The sequence below is a fragment of the Hydra viridissima genome, unplaced genomic scaffold (genome assembly GCF_058129835.1).
Source record: "Hydra viridissima isolate aposymbiotic clone 2 unplaced genomic scaffold, HvirCarnegie_v1 scaffold_6, whole genome shotgun sequence".
NCBI lineage: Eukaryota > Metazoa > Cnidaria > Hydrozoa > Anthoathecata > Hydridae > Hydra > Hydra viridissima.
In genome coordinates, this window is record NW_028324305.1 from 2061834 (window position 1) to 2078313 (window position 16480).

Sequence of the window (16480 nt, forward strand, 5' to 3'; positions counted from 1 at the left end):
ACACACGTCCCCAGAAATTTTTTTTTTTGATTATCATACTCAAATTTCTAGTATGTTGATACTGGTGTCGAATGAGGATGACTTGCAAAAAATTAGGGTAATTGGAGCTAAACCAACCCCGCCCCGGCCCCTAACTGCCCCCTTCCTAGAACTACGTCTCCTTTAATCGTAAAAATATTTTTTTTGTTCTATCATAAACTAGATCAAAATTCATCGACAGATTTCAAATTTCATCAAAAAATCTTTTTTTGTTTAAGATTTATAACAACACCAAGCGTAAAATTACCCCCTGAAATAACTTTAAATGGTCTTAACTTTTAAACGAAATTTTTTTTTTTGATGTAATTTGAAATCTGCCGATGAATTTTGATCTTGTTGAATATAAAAAAGCAAAAAATTGAAAAGGGGTTTTAGGAACCATACCAAACGGGGGATTCGGGGGATCGTTTCGAACATCACTAAACCATGCCAATGCCCCTGTATTTAGATTTTAAGAAGTGTTTGTGAGAGATTTATCAATTTTTTTTAAAAGTATTTAAAAATGTTTGTTTAACATTGAAATTTACAGACGGATATGTAGTTTTTAATTACTTTCTATTTACATTTTTATTGAAATAAAAAAAAAGCAAAGCAACCTTTAATTATTAACAATTAGTAAAAGCTAGCAGTTGCTTATTGTTGTGAGGGCGGTGGATTTTCTTTATCTTATCTTAATATAATCTTAATATAATTAGCACAGAAACGTTTAACGTTTAATGTTTAACGTCGTTTCGTCATTAGTTACTAGGCTTTGAAAAAGCGCGTTCTCTCAATGCACGCGGCTATTGGAGTAAGATCTCTTGAGCGAGTTGAAACTTTTTTCCTTTTGGAATTTAATTATTAGTTTAGATAGATTACCTAAAGAATCATATTAAGATAAATGATAATCGTTAAGATCATATTATAATTGAAGTAAGTATATAAAATAGTTAAATATACATTTTTATTAGCTAAAGTAGAAAGGATTTAAATTTTTATCAGAAAAAGTAGAGAGGATTTTAATCTTTTAAATCGTTTGTATTTTGTTTGTTTTAGCTTTTCTTTTAGCAGTTTTATTTTTGTTATTTTATTTTTTAGAAGGAAAATAAGGGTATGGATGTCATTTAAAGTCATACTAATGCTATTTCCATAAAATGGTTATTACTACTTTGAAATTTTTACTACTTTGAAATTATTACTACTTTGAAATTATTACTACTTTGAAATTATTACTACTTTGAAATTATTACTACTTTGAAATTTCTGTGATGCTATTAACTATTATTGTTCTTTTTTAGAAAATTTAGAAAATAAATTAAAATTTTGTGCCGACACTTACATGGCATGTCACATGTTATAGTATGTAAAGGTTAAATTTTGTTATGAGGATTACAGTTCTTATGAAGAAAAAAAAAAGAAGGTAAAGAGTATTGTTTGTAAATATATATTTTGTATCTTTTTAAATTTTCTGGCATCATTTTTAATTTTTTTTATTTGCACACTTATAGCTGTTTTATCAATGTGTTTTTATAAAAATGTTAAGTGTTTTTTTATTGTTTGTGTATGTGTTGATAAGTGTTATATGATTGTTTTAAAAATGTGTTTAAATATGTATATGAGGTATATATATTTAACCTTATATACATATTTAAACACATTTATTGTGTTTATAGTTGGTACATCTGTTTATATTATGTTGTTTCCGTGTTTTCAAAGTGCTCTGACTTGGTAAACGTGTAGAGCAAGATTTGTCAACTTTGCCAGCCAAGTGATGTACTTTTAACAGAGGGTTACACGATAGTTTTTAGTGTCAAACTGTTACTGCTTTAGGTCTTGCTGTTTTCAAGCCTTTATTATTAAAGATTAAGATTATTCTAAAAATACATAATAATGTATTTTAATAACATTTTGCATAATGTTGTTACTTATGTTTTGTTATATATGAATATTATCTTACTTAAGTTATATTATACACATATATTAACTTATGGTGCGTGTTGTTGCTGTGATGTTTTTTTGTTATCTTTTGAGTTAATAGACATTTGGCTTAACTTAATATTTGTGTCTGTTATTAAAAATGTTAAATAGGTAATTTTGTTAAAAATCACTGCTTTTAATCATTTACTAAAAGCCAATACAAATTATTTTGCTATATAAACAATTTCTTTTATCTCAATCTGATTTTTGTCTTTAGCGCTGTTTACTACTGATTTTGCTATAAATATTTTGGAATCATGATGTTCCAGCATAAGTTGCTATAATTGCTATCAGTCTCCCCTCACAAAATGAAGTTGCAGTTGTATTTGTTGGTGTACTACCTGTTTCCAGGGAAGATGTTATTTACCCAAGAGGTCATCCTCTTAAAACTCTATCAAGTTTGTCTGCCAACTTAGATCCTATTGTTTATCCTCTATTTTTTCCAAGGGGTGATGCTGGTTGGCATAATCAATTGGTTCACAACCCTGAACGTGCTACATTAGTTAGAAATCATGTTACATTTTCTCAGTATTACAATATAAACTTTCAGTTAGACAATTTTTTCTTCACTCTTTTATGGCAAAAAACTGTTTCAGCAATATGCTATTGATGCGTATGTTAAAATCAAAGTAGAAAAAAGTAGAAAGATAGTAGAATCGTGTATAAAATGTTCTTTGCATTGGCAATTGGTGCAGAAGTCTGTACGAACTGAAAATATTAGAATACGAAATGGAGAAGGTGAATTTTCCCAATGGCTACTAAAATTTGAGAATGGAAGAATACCTGTCAAAGAGGAGAATCCTTATAAAAGATGCATTAAAATACCAAATCAGTGCATTATTAGAGAAAATAAATCGATTGTTGAAAAGATTATCTGAGATGCTGATCAAAAGGATTGTTCTAAATGCGTGATTTTAACACCAACTAATGTTGATTCATTATTAATCAATGAAGAAGTGCTTGAATGTCTGCCGGGTAAGGTCAAAATTTATGTAAGTGCTGATCAAACTGATACTGATGACCTAATGAAAGAAATGACTTTCCTGTTGAGTGTTTGAATAGTTTAACTCTTTCAGGTATGCCACCTCATTGTTTAAAATTGAAAATTGGTTGTGTAATAATGCTACTTAGATATTTAGATCTCAAAGCTGGGTTATGCAATGGTACTCGAATAAAAGTTTGTGCTCTTCAAAATAATTATACTGATGCAGAGGATTTGACAGGTGTTTCTGGTGGTAAACGGGTTTTTGTTTTGTTCTGTTTTGTTCAGTTGGCTCCATCAGGTTCTAATTTACCTTTTGTTCTGAAACATCGTGAGTTTCCTGTCAGATTGGCTCATTCAATGACAATAAAAGTCAAGGTCAAACATTTGATAGAGTTGGGGTATATATTTTCTCTCATGGTCAACAATATGTTGCATGTTCAAGAATGAGAGCATTTAATAGTTTGTTTTTCAAAATTAATAAACATTTCATTCAAGGTGTGGTAGGTGAAAAGTGTTACACAAATAATGTCATATTTTCTAATGTTCTTAATTTATAGTCTTAAGATTTTTGTTTTGAAAATTGACTGTTTATAAGTTGTGAGCACATTTTGTTTGTATAAATTTATTTATTATTTTAATATATATATATATTTTTTAATAGTTTTTGATAAATATATCTGTCATTTAATATTGTTATAAAATGTGTTTATATGTGTTATATATAAAACCATATTTGTTTATAGTTGTATATATGTTTAAATTATATTGTTTCCATGCTTTCAAAGTGGTGTGACTTGGGATTATGTTGAGCAAGATTGATAACCTTGCCAGCCAAGCGATGTATTTATAGCAGAGGTGTGACTTGGCAGCATTTAGTGTCAGGCAGTGTTACTGCTTTAGAGTTGTGTTGTGTGGTCTTTTTAATTATTCTGGAAACACAATGTCTGTTAATGTTTAGCGTAATGTGTATGAGAGAGTATGCAACCTTGATCTTTAAATCTAGGGTGTTTTAATGTCCTAAGTTTGAAGTAATTGAATAACAAATATTGAATATAAAAACAAATATACTTTTATGTATTTATATGTTTAGTAAAAAAATAAATATAGTTAACTTTAAATTGGTTTTCTAATTTTGACTTTCATATTTTAATTTTTGTTTGTTATTTTCGCTGGAGTTTAGGATCAAGAGTGTAAATATTCTATTGTTATGTGTTATTGTTGTGATGTTTTGTGTTCAAATTCATTTTTAACAATAAACACCTTCATATTGGTGTCTATTGTTAAAAATGAATTATAGGTAGTTTCATTATTGAAACTTACTGCTTTTATTTATTTACTTAAAGCCAAGACAACATTATGCTAAAAATGCAATTTATATCTTAATTTGATTTTTATATATATATATATATAGAGAGAGAGAGAGAGAGAGAGAGAGAGAGAGAGAGAGAGAGAGAGAGAGAGAGAGAGAGAGAGAGAGAGAGAGAGAGAGAGAGAGAGAGAGAGAGAGAGAGAGAGAGAGAGAGAGAGAGAGAGAGAGAGAGAGAGAGAGAGAGAGAGAGAGAGAGAGAGAGAGAGAGAGAGAGAGAGAGTATTGTTAATCCTTTTGTACTTCGAAATAGATTTTATAGTTTAATTTTCGATAAATGTTTATATTAACTGCTATGTCAAAATAGGTTACTATAAATAGGTAAATCGATTTTCAGGTTTTATGTGGTGTTTTTTTTTTTGTTTTTTGGTGTTTTTTTTTGTTATGGTATTACAATTCCTTTTTTTTTTCTTTAAGATTTACGATTGACGCATTTATATGATTTATAAAAAAAACCTGATTACCTTTTATTGTAAATTTTTGTCAGTTAAAATGATATAAATATATGCAATTAGTTCAATTTTTAAAAATCTTTATTTTATTCCTAATTATTCGTTGAACGTAACTTTGGGGATCTTTTTAAACGGGGGGGGGGGTTATAATTGTAGTTTTGCGCATTAGTTAAATATCGAGTTACTTAAATTTTATAAGGTGTTAAACTAATTAATTATCTTAGTTTGCATTTGCAACACTTTTGAGGAAAGAAAAAATTGTTATACATGTAAATCACTGTTTTACATTTTATTATTCTGGTAGAAGGTCTTCATCAAAAACTTGATAACTCTTAATAAAGATAACTCTATTCTCCTTACCACCATTAAGGCAAAAACGGGGAAGGGAGGTCCTTTATTTGTGTCAAATTATTAAAGAGAATTAAATTTCGAGTAACAAAAGGAATTTTTAAATAACCGTTTACTAAAAATTATTGAAACAAAGAGGCCATATATAAAAATGGTCACATTAGTGCCATAAATAGCAATAGTCAAATGGTCAGATATTTTGAATAAATTCATATAGTTGTGTGCATTTAACGTTTTAAAGACAATTTCCTTTGTTAAAGAAACATGTATCAAGGGGATGCCAAAGAATTATTAATTCATGTAAAATTTACGTTCTCTTTATACTAATCTTATTAATTAAAGTTCACGTTATAAGAATACAACACGAATTTAGCTTTACTTTTTCTTCAATTTAAAGCATGAGGAAGTAATATTTTGTATCAGTAACTAAAAACGTATTGTTTTGAACTCAGTAATGTCGAGGAAAATGGTTCTGCGTTACACTGATATGACCTATGTCAGCTGTAAATTACTCAAATAATGTTAAATAATTGGTAAATTATTTTACCTCCGCATATTTTTTAATTTGAAGGCGTTTTTCTAAAAGGGTAATAGTTATGGTTTTACAACTTTAAATTGTGGAAAACAGCCACTATAAATTAACAGACCGACCATAACTCGTATTACGGGTTGCTTTTTTGCTAGTTTTAAATAAATTCAAAACACAAGTTGGTATATTTTTAATTTTAAACAAAGTGCTGAAATTGTTTTGCGTAGTTACGCCCCTAGCAACGTAATTTTTAAAATTAAAAAAGTTTCCTCTGATCTTTTTTACCCACTGCTAAAATGAATGTTTGAAAATGTTAACGCTGCATTTTTAAAGTATAGTTTGCCAAACTCATTTTTTGGCTATACTTTGCAGGAACAAAACTATATTAACCTTGTGCTTCATTTAATTTGTTTGAATTTAGTAAATTGGTACTGCAGTTAAAATTTTGTTATGGGTCGAAGAAAGTCAGGTTACAAACCTTTAAAAAGAGTATTTCATGGAAATCGATTTGTAGTTGCTCCACCAAAAACAATAAATAATTCAATTCCTACTTCAGAAATCATTATAAATGAAGCTCCATGTTCAGCAAGTGGTTTAAAATTGAAAAATAATAACGTGAAGGAAGCAGATTTGAATACATCTTATTTGCTAATAGACTTTAATATTTTGGCAGAAACAATATGTTTGTATTCAGTTTGCCCAGAATGTAATCAAATGGGATTATGTACTCAAAATTTAACAACAGAAAAGAAAGGATGGGCAAATAAACTGAGACTTTCCTGTACTTATTGTCAATGGAGTAAAAATATTTTTACCTCTAAAGAAATTATTTTACCAAATAAAAGTGGTCAAAAATGTTTTGACATTAACACTAGATGTGTTATGGCACTTCGAGAAATTGGCAAAGACCTTTGCATCAATTCAGACCTTTTCGCGTATACTAAGTTTAACAGATCCTATAAATCTCAAAGCTTATAACGAAATTAACAACAAAATGTTAGATTCATACATGACTGCTGCTAATGAAAGTATAACCAGTATATGAAAGTATAAACTTTTATGGACCTAAGTACCGATAGTTTATTGATTAAATGTTTGCATGGAATGACCCAGAATGTCAATGAATCACTTAATGCAATGATTTGGTCTCGATGCCCTAAATATCAATATTGCAGTCAAAAAATAATTAAAATTGGTGTTTGTTCAGCAGTTATTCATTTTAATGATGGATTTAATGGGCTTCATAATGTATTTAAATTTTTAAACATTACTCCTGGAGCTTCATTTTGCATAAATGGTCCAAAACGAGATTTATGTAGAATAAAAAAAGCTAACAAGAAGTCAAGTAGTTCCTATAAAAAGCAAAGAAAAGTTTTAAGAGCTAAAAGAAAGGGTTTTATTTATGAACAGACAAACACAAATGACTATGAGTCTTATATAACTGGAGCATATTGATTTTTTTATGTGTGATGTTATTTTGATACTTGTTATTTTCTATTTATTTTCTTATTTTTGTTTTTCTCAGTTTTTGATTTTTGCCTATTTTTAGTCACCGTTTCCAGAATAAAATCTCCTAGGTTTTACAATTTGACCTAAAAATTTCCCAAGTTATTCATTTAAGTTTGATCTACAACCTGAACTAAAATGAAAGTTTTTTACTTTGTATTTTTTGAAATTTTGATATAAGAACTAACATAACTATAGTCACTTTTTGATATAAATGGTCTTTTATCTATAAAATATAAACTACTCAATAAATTTTATTGACTTTAGTTCAAATTGTTCTTCATAGCAATAAAAAACTTTTTGTAAAATTTTATTTAATAAGTAAATATGGTTTAAAAGTTATTAAGGAAACAGTAATTGGGGTATTTCGGGTCCCAACATGGTTTATTAACCCCGTAAAAAAACTTTTTCAAATTTTTTTGGTTTTTTTTCTTTTTTTATACCTGGGCATCCTATTATATGCAGTAAAAAGTGTTTTAAGGTCAAACGTCAGCGACACAAGTTTGATGGTATAGGACCCCCTTAACACACCTGTTCCGCGTAGTTTTTTTGAGTTAGAATTAGTTCTTTTGTTCGTAGTTTTTTTGTTCGTAGTTTTTTTGAGTGCAGAATTAATTTTTTATCGTTTGAGTTTTGCAGAATTAACTTTTCTATTGTTTCCTTTGCAAAGTCTTCGTTAACAAACACACCTGTTCCGCGTAGTTTTTTTGAGTTTTGCAGAATTAACTTTTTATCGTTGAAATTTAAAAGTTTTAAAACAATTGATCGATTTTCCTGACTTAATTGACCCTGTTATGTGCGCTCTTTCAAATATAATTTCTTTGTTTATTTGGAGTTTTTTTGGAATTTTGGAATTTCTTTGTTTATTTGGAATTAATTTGAACTTAATTTCATTAGTTTACCAGTGGAATTGAACTTGACACATATTGTTCATATTGAAAAGAAATATTCTTGCCTCATTTCAACGATCAAAAATTTCACCAAGAAAAAACAAAATCTGGAGATATTTTTAAAAAACAAGTGACGGTGCTGAATGCAAGGCGTGCAAAAAGTCTTTGAAAACAAAAGATGAAAACACAAGCGGACTTCATCGTCACCTCGAAAAGAAACACAGCCAAGATTACGTTGAGTATTCTGAAAAAACTGACGACTCTCTTCTTCCTCCTCCTAAGAAGAAAAAACGAACCATGGTCGAAATGCTTGAAACAAAGTCCAAATATGACAAAGACAATTCCATTCAAAAACAGTTTGACTCTGCAATCCTGGATTACTTTAGCACTGATCTGGCATCCTTTTCAGCAGTCGAAGGAAGAGGTTTCAAGAAATTGTTTGACATTGCAAACCCTAAACTTAGCCTTCATCATAGAACAACATATTCAACAAAGCTTTCAATTCGATCAAGAGAAGTTCAAGCTGGAATGAAGAGCATAATAACGGAGATTACGCCAAATCTAAAAAGTGCTGCATTTACTTCTGACCTTTGGACTTCTAGAGCTCAGGACAGCTACATTTCTTGAACTTTTCATGCAATTGACGAAAATTGGAGACTACATCACTGGACATCCCATGTCCAACAGTTCCCAGGCAGACACACAGGTATCTTAATTGAAGGAAAGCTGGATTCTTTCTTAGAAGAACTAAATTTGCCTGCTGATTTGCCAATGTACTGCGTAAACGACCAGGCAAGAAACATGAAGCTTGCAGTCAAATTGTCAAAGCGCCTTGACCAATACTTGTGCAACAATCATATTTTGCAATGTGCAGTTCGAGACACATTTGGAATGACTGCTGGAATGGATGATGCGTTGCAAACATGCAAAGATTTGGCTTCTTTAACTTACCAGTCAACAGTTGCAGCTGAGTTGCTTGAATCAGAATCAGACGCTCAAGGAATCAATTTTAGACAGTAACGCCAATCTGTTGACACAAGATGGAATAGTGAACTGGATTGCATGGTTTCTGTCCTACATCTAAAGAGTGCAATTATCAGCTTATGTGCAAATGAAGATATTTTTTCTTCAAAGACCATCAGTGCATTACAGTGGAAATCAATCGAGGGAGCAGTAGAAATTTTGGCACCACTTAAAGAAGCTACAGAAACGTGGTCGGCTGAGTCTATTCCAACAATTGACACTGTCGCCGATTCTCTTTATTTAATCCATGACAAAATTGATCAATTTATTGAGACGGATGGAAAAAATGGCTACGGTGTCTTGTATGCAAAAAACTTGAAAAGCTGCATTGAGAAAAGATTTCCTCTTTGTCACACTGAAAACTTATTAAGTGCTGCAGCAAACTACTTAAATCCTGCTTTAAAGGGACTTCACTTGAAGCTCTTCATTCTTTTCTTGTTTGAAAAATTTCAAACAAGAAAAGAATAGTTAGCCTCACAGGTTAAGGATAATGTTGAGTGCCAACCTGTTGACAGAGTCCTTTCAGCAGATTTGTCCCCTAATTCAAAACTGAAGCGAAAGTAAAACGTCAGACTTGAAACACAAGAGCCAACATCTGAACTGAATCCTATTTTGAGCGAAATGTGCTAGAGTAAACATTTTCCTGATGCCAAAAAAGATTTTCCGATTCTTGATTGGTGGAAATTGCATTCAAATACATTGCCAGAACTCTCTTCATTAGCTAGACAAATTTTAGCTATTCCAGCAAGTTCAACTAAATCAGAGAGAGTTTTTTAGCTCAGGTGGAAATGTCATCCGATCATCCAGACACAACTTACACCCAGAAAAAGTAGAACAAATCATCTTAATCAGAGAAAACATTGTCTTGTTGGAAAAGTTTGGCAAAAAAATTCTGAATTAATATTTGAAAGAGTTGTTTACATTTGACAAATGTCATTTGTGTCTATTTGTCAAAACCCATGTTTACATTTTTTTTTTTACTTTGATTTTAATAAATTTGTTTTCAAAAATTATTAAATTTCTCGTCTGGTCTCGTTCTCGGTCACACGAGAAGTACTAACTTCTCGTCTCGGTCTCGTCTCGGTTTGAACTATTGATCAAACATATATATATATATACATATACATATATATATATATATACATATCATATATATATATATATATATACATATATATATATATATATATATATATATATATATATATATATATATATATATATATATACATATATATATATATATTCTAATATATTTATTAAATTCATTGTTAAATATATGTAAGTATAACTATTAAGTTGTACTCTTGCGTGCTTTATACAAGATTGAGGGGGGGGGGGGGGTTTGGAATAAAAAGGGTGGGTAGGAATTTATTCTTGAATCTAATAAACAGGGGGTTGAGATATTTTGTTACTATTATCAAAAATTCTCTTTACTGCATGTATCTCATCAAGTTTATTTTCTTTTTTAAGAGAAACTTTTGCTGCAAAAAGTAGTTCTTTCGATGAATGCCCATGTTGTAGAGAGTTGGTGCGCCTGTACTTAATATTCTGAATAATATTATTAAATTTTATTGTGTGATTTGAAAACCTAGGCAGGAAGTCTCATAATTTTCTTTATGATAATTTTAACGCCTTCAAACGTCACTAAAAAAATGACAAAGGGACAGAACTCCCTCTTATGAATCCAGTTTTAATTAAATTATTTTGGTATTTTCTGAAAAGAATATTTTATTTGTAAACAAATTACTCTCAATTACAGTTTATCTCCTAATTAACAAGATTTACAGAATCTTTAATGCTTAATAATAATGCTTTAGCAATTATAGTAATAAAGTATTTTTGTTCTTTTTTTTTTTTTTATAGATAAAGTTACAAAATAACTGATTTCCACTTTAAAAACATTAATTTAATAATATTGAAAATTATTAAGATTAAGGTATATTTTTTTAAACTTTTACTCTCCAGGTCTGAAGGTTTTTAAGAACCGAATTGATTTTTTTATCATAAAATTACTAAAAAAAAAAAAAAAAAAAAAAAAAAGAAGAAAAAAAAATAAAAAGAGGTAAGAAGTATATACTAAAAAACCTATTCTTCTTCAAAGAATTAATTTTTTTATTTTATTGCTGTCATTTCAACAATTTTTTATTTGTTTTTGCATACACTATACATAAGTGGTACATATTAAAAAAATTAAAGAAATTGTTTTCAAGTCTTTTTGTGCTTTAATCTTATATACCTGTTGAATTGCTTTTAAAAGATCCTCTTTTTTGGTGATGAAAAACTGTCATTTATTTCTATGTTTTAGTTTAATGCAAGAACGCTGATAAAAATTACATTATTTTACTTTCAGTTTTCTAGCACAATTAAAATTTGTTTTTGCATAGTAATTAATTATTATGTTTGTTTTTACATAAATTGCATAAATTTATTTACATTTTTGCATAAATTTATTTACATTTTTGTTTGTTTTTACATAAATTGCATAAATTTATTTACATTTTTGCATAAATTTATTTACATTTTTGCATAAATTTATTTACATTTTTGTTTGTTTTTACATACATGGAAACAATTTTTTCTCACAAACAAAAGTCATCTCTAATAACTTTTGTCATCTCTAATAACTTTTGTCATCTCTAATAACTTTTGTCATCTCTAATAACTTTTGTCATCTCTAATAACTTTTGTCATCTCTAATAACATTAAATAACTCAATAAAATCAATTAAATAACTCAATAAAATTGAACCAGTAGAATAAATATTTCAGTACCTTCAAGAGGGTTTAAAGTTGAACTATTTATGAAAAAATTTATTCAACATTCAAAGTCATTACTCATAGACTGTATTACATAAGTATAACCATTTTCATTAATGCTTGTTACCGACAACCACCCAACAATTTGAAAAAGGAATAAACTTCCCAAGATGCTTTCCTAAGCAAATTTGTTGAAACATTTACATAGTAGAAAAAGTTTCATGAATAAGAGCTGAATAAAGTTTTTGACTTGAAGTATTTAGATAATGTCATAAATTACTTTAACAAAGCAATTTAAAAAAACCTTAAGATGTCAGCTGTGAACAAATTTGCATCCTGACAAAAAATGGCTTTATCAGTTGTTTTTCTAGTCTTACAGTTTTTTTTATAAAATAGTCGCAAGATGCTTCTACAAGATATCGTCTTTTGAGGGCAACTGCTGAACATTACCATCAATTTTCTTACTTTCTTAACCCCTGTACCACAACTTCTCTCAGTGACATCACATTGATTGTCTCGATATCTATAATTAGCTTCTAGATCAAGCGATTCTTCGTTATCATAAAAATTCACGAACGAAACTTCGAGTTCATCATTTTGAGAATAAATATATAAATAAAAAAATTAAATAAAAATAAAATCTAAGCATCTTTTTAAAAACCTGTTAGCACTAAAAATCTGTGTGATTAGGGCAGTATTCAAAAATAAAATGTTCAGATAAAATTTTATGAAGGAAAATGTAGTCATTACAATTGACTTTTAGTATTTTGAACTCGTTCCAAGAATAAAAAATGTTAAAGTTGTTAAATTTGTAGTGAATAAATTAAAAATAAACCATTTTATGTACTAACTCATGAATTCTCTTCTTTTAAGGATGTCACCTGAAGTTATTCTTGCAATGGATGAAGGACATTATTAATATATATAATATATATAAATTATGTACAAATTATGTATAAATTATGTTCTATAATATGAACTGAATGGATTTAGAAATAAATTTGCGAACATTAAGCTTGAACAGGCGTTTTGTTTACTTCTCCCACAATGCATTAGGAGTTTGTTATGTAAGCCTTTAACATGTGCTTCAACATATCAAAGAATCGTTTGACCGAGATGTTTTACAAAACGCATGTAAAACATATTGCTTTTTTATAAAAAGCATTTTTAGCTCCAAAAATTTTTTATTAATAATACATATCATTGAAACAGCATTTACTTGGTACAGAAAATATTTAAAAAAGAACATTAAAATATTTGCTAAACTTACTTTATATCTTCGACACCTTTCTCTCAATAATAATTTTTTCTTTAATAAGTAAAGAATGTAAGAAGTATATTAAATTTATTTTTATATAAGTTTACGTAAGTTACATTTTTTTATTATTTGCTTTTTATGATATAAATCTTACTATCCATATCCATATATATTTATACAAAAACAAACACACAAATGTTTATTACTTTTTTTAAAGTATTTTTTTTGACGATTTTAAAATACCTTATTTTTATCACCAGCACAAAAATGATTATTTAGCCATTGTTCTACTTCTGCAACCTTTTTTCTATGAACAGCAAGGTCACTCTACAAAATCTATTTATAAACCATCTAACTATAAATATTTATTTTTACATATGTAAGTATTTGCTCGTCATAATGCAAGGGAATACAATATTATTCAGATTCAAAAATAAAAATACAATCATTTAACACAATTTACTCGACAGTGATAATCAAATAAAATGAAATAAAAAATAAAATTCAGTGAATAACCACAAATCCTTAAGGAAAAAAGAAGAAAAGGTGTAATAACATTACCTTCGTAGGTCGATCTCACTTTTACGGTAACTGTCTTTACTTTTACGGTAACTGTTTTGTTTTGTTTTTACATCAAATTAAGTAAAAGTGCCATCCCTATCTCCGAACAAAATCATTTAAAAGCAAGAACAGCTAAATAGGAATACAATTTCTATACTAAAATTTAATTTTGTAAGTAAAATTGACTTTCTTAAATAATAGTAAATTCAATAACCATTGGTTTCCAAAACTATAAAGTGAGATCGACCTACGACAACACCAAAAAAATGTTTTTGAAGAAAAATTAGAACAATATGCAATTGGCCATCATAAAATTATATGTTCAGGTAATATAAAATGGGATCAAGTAAAGACGCTAAAAGTAGAACCCAAAAAATTTGAAAGAAAAGTTCGAGAGGCAATCGAAATTCAGTTCAACAAATGCGGACCTAAAAATGGAGGTATGAATTTAGATGACGGTCAATATGTAAAAACGCAATTCTGGACGCCATACTTTTTATACCTACGAAATATTAAAGAAGCCCAACTAAAGCGAAGTTTAAAGAAGCCATTAAAAAGTGACATTACCGTTAATGTTTGTTTGTAATTTAATTTAATAATATTTGTAATTAAAGCTGAAGATGCTAGTATCAATAATCTAGCGAAAATTTCTTAGATAAAATAAAAAATTAGTATTGAGAGAATTCGTATTTATTGAAGTTCATATATTAAATATATATATATATATATATATATATATATATATATATATATATATATATATATATATATATATATATATATATATATATATATATATATATATATATATATATATATATATATATATATATATATAACGATATATTTTATTATTTATTTCATTTATAATGATATTATATTTACTTAATAATAAGTCAAAAATAAATTTAGTTAAAGAAAAATTTACTTCTGCTTGCAATTATATCTTTTTAATAAATGAAGTTATTTGAGACAACGTCAATAGTGGATTTGAACTATGCCCATATATTTATCTCTTTGAAACTTAATCCGGCTTTCTTATTTTGAATTATTCTGAAGAAGCGTAAGCTACCGCTCCACAAGAACGTCTCTTCTGGAACGCCTTTCAAGGTTGCAAAAGTTTCGAATTCGTTATCATTGCAGCTTGCTTGAACATAACAGCCATCAACTCGCCTGATATGAGAGTCATAAGATGTATCCACATAGATGGAAACACTTCGTACTTGGATGATATGGTTTAGATCTAATTTTATCCAATCAATGTTATTCATATCATCTGTCCAGGTATCACAAAAGGTTGAATAATCGTTATCAATAAGATATGCTGGCACATACCAGGAATATGTACCAGAATTAGATGGGGTGGCGAGCTGGGATACTTTTAATGTAGCTGAAAAAGTCATTTGTAAAATTTGAAAGAAAAATTGAAACAAAATAAAGGCTTTTAATATCAAACGTTAAAGTAGTATAGTATCGTATATATAAAATCTATAAGATCTGAAAAGTGAGTTTTTGGGTAAACTTCAAAAAGAAAGCTCTAGTCTAATTATACGCAAGATTGTGTTAAATTAAAAACTCCAAATGATAGTAGCATTATGCCAAGTATTTGACGTTATTCTTAAATGTACCTTAAGCCTTTATAGTAAAAATGTAGTTTTTAAAAATATTTGCCAGTAAAATATGAAATAAATCCAACGTTACTATAGCAAAAGAAGTCGTGGACGAGCTTTCCATCATTTATTGAGCATACATCCCTGCAATAATTCGGGCTGCAAGGTGTGTTAGTTTCGCAATAGGGTCCAACCTAAAGAAAATAATATGTAAGCAAACTTTGTTCTGTTTTTGGTTTTAATATCGACTTGTAATATCTACACAAAATATATTGTCATATATATGGTCATTATTACTATCACTAAACTGCAAATGATCTGCAGTATTTAAAAACTTCTCGGTCTGAATAGTCGCGAATTAATTGAGCTTTTGTTTCTTGGTGCAACTGTAGGTCCATTCGAGCCTTTATTTGAGTGATCAACAAGACCGAAAAAACTTTTTACGCTGATCTACACTGAGAGACAATCGATTTTATTTTCTAATAAAAATAGACTCGTCCAGCTCTTTTGACAATCCGAGCCCAACAAAATCGTGACAAATCTGACAGTTTTATTTACGCAGCGTAGTTTCCAGTTCAAAAGAAAATTTTTTCTTGTCACTTTTGTTAAATAGTAAGCAAGTAGTTTTTGACTTTTTTCTACTTTTTTCTAAAAATTTTATTTTTTAAAAAAAGAGACTGTATCCAAAGAATTTTTTTTATTACCTCTGATTTTTTTTTTTTGTAAAATTTTTACTTGTTTAACTTTTAAAAAATACAAACTTCTTCCTGACTACCTGTCTGCCTGCTCACCTGTGTTTCAAGAATCAGATTACAAGGTAATAACTTTACTACCATCAACTTAAAGCAATTTTCAACAATTTCACTTTTATTGAGTCTGCTTTAAAACCTCTAACTAATTCTTAAACGTGAAATACTATAACCAAATTAACTATCAACTTATTTGCAACTTAATAAAGATATTATGAACTCACGTTTACGTCACTGGCAACATCAGTTGTTAATACTTGCCATTGTTGATCAACTTTACTGACTGAAAGACTCGCATTTGATGACATCAACTGGCAAGTCTTTTCATTACTGTTGAAATTAGCAAACACACAGGATGGGCTTCTAACGCAATAGGTGCCGCAATCATTGATATTTGATGCAAAGTATGTAGAATATATGTTTCCACTGAGGTATTTGTTTGGTGCTAT

At 28.6% G+C, this 16480-nt stretch overlaps 1 protein-coding gene, 1 long non-coding RNA gene and 1 pseudogene across 4 annotated transcripts in view; 2 read left to right on the forward strand and 1 right to left on the reverse strand.

Annotated features, from left to right (window-relative positions):
- Positions 1–775: 775 nt before the first annotated feature.
- LOC149886583 (uncharacterized) lies at positions 776–4907 on the forward strand. Of its 2 annotated transcripts, none has more exons than XR_016453736.1 (4): positions 776–951; positions 1117–1175; positions 1317–1438; positions 1692–2203. It is a non-coding gene; the product is annotated as an uncharacterized LOC149886583 (long non-coding RNA). The 2 variants fall into 2 exon arrangements; XR_016453735.1 differs by lacking the exon at positions 1692–2203 and adding an exon at positions 2213–4907 and having other exon boundaries at positions 781–951.
- Positions 4908–7942: 3035 nt separating this feature from the next.
- On the forward strand, positions 7943–9947 carry LOC149886584 (E3 SUMO-protein ligase ZBED1-like; annotated as a pseudogene).
- A 4563-nt stretch (positions 9948–14510) lies between these two features.
- LOC149886585 (uncharacterized) overlaps positions 14511–16480 on the reverse strand; it is a 2837-nt gene continuing 867 nt past the window's right edge. For both annotated transcript variants that reach the window (XM_090091145.1, XM_090091146.1), the window contains exons 2-4: positions 16256–16480; positions 15374–15476; positions 14511–15062 (exon numbers count right to left, since the gene is read on the reverse strand). The exon at positions 16256–16480 is cut by the window's right edge and continues 85 nt beyond it. In XM_090091145.1, the coding sequence (XP_089947271.1) occupies positions 14668–15062; positions 15374–15476; positions 16256–16480 (723 nt within the window). In that variant the 3' untranslated portion in view covers positions 14511–14667. The remainder of the gene's footprint in view (positions 15063–15373; positions 15477–16255) is intronic.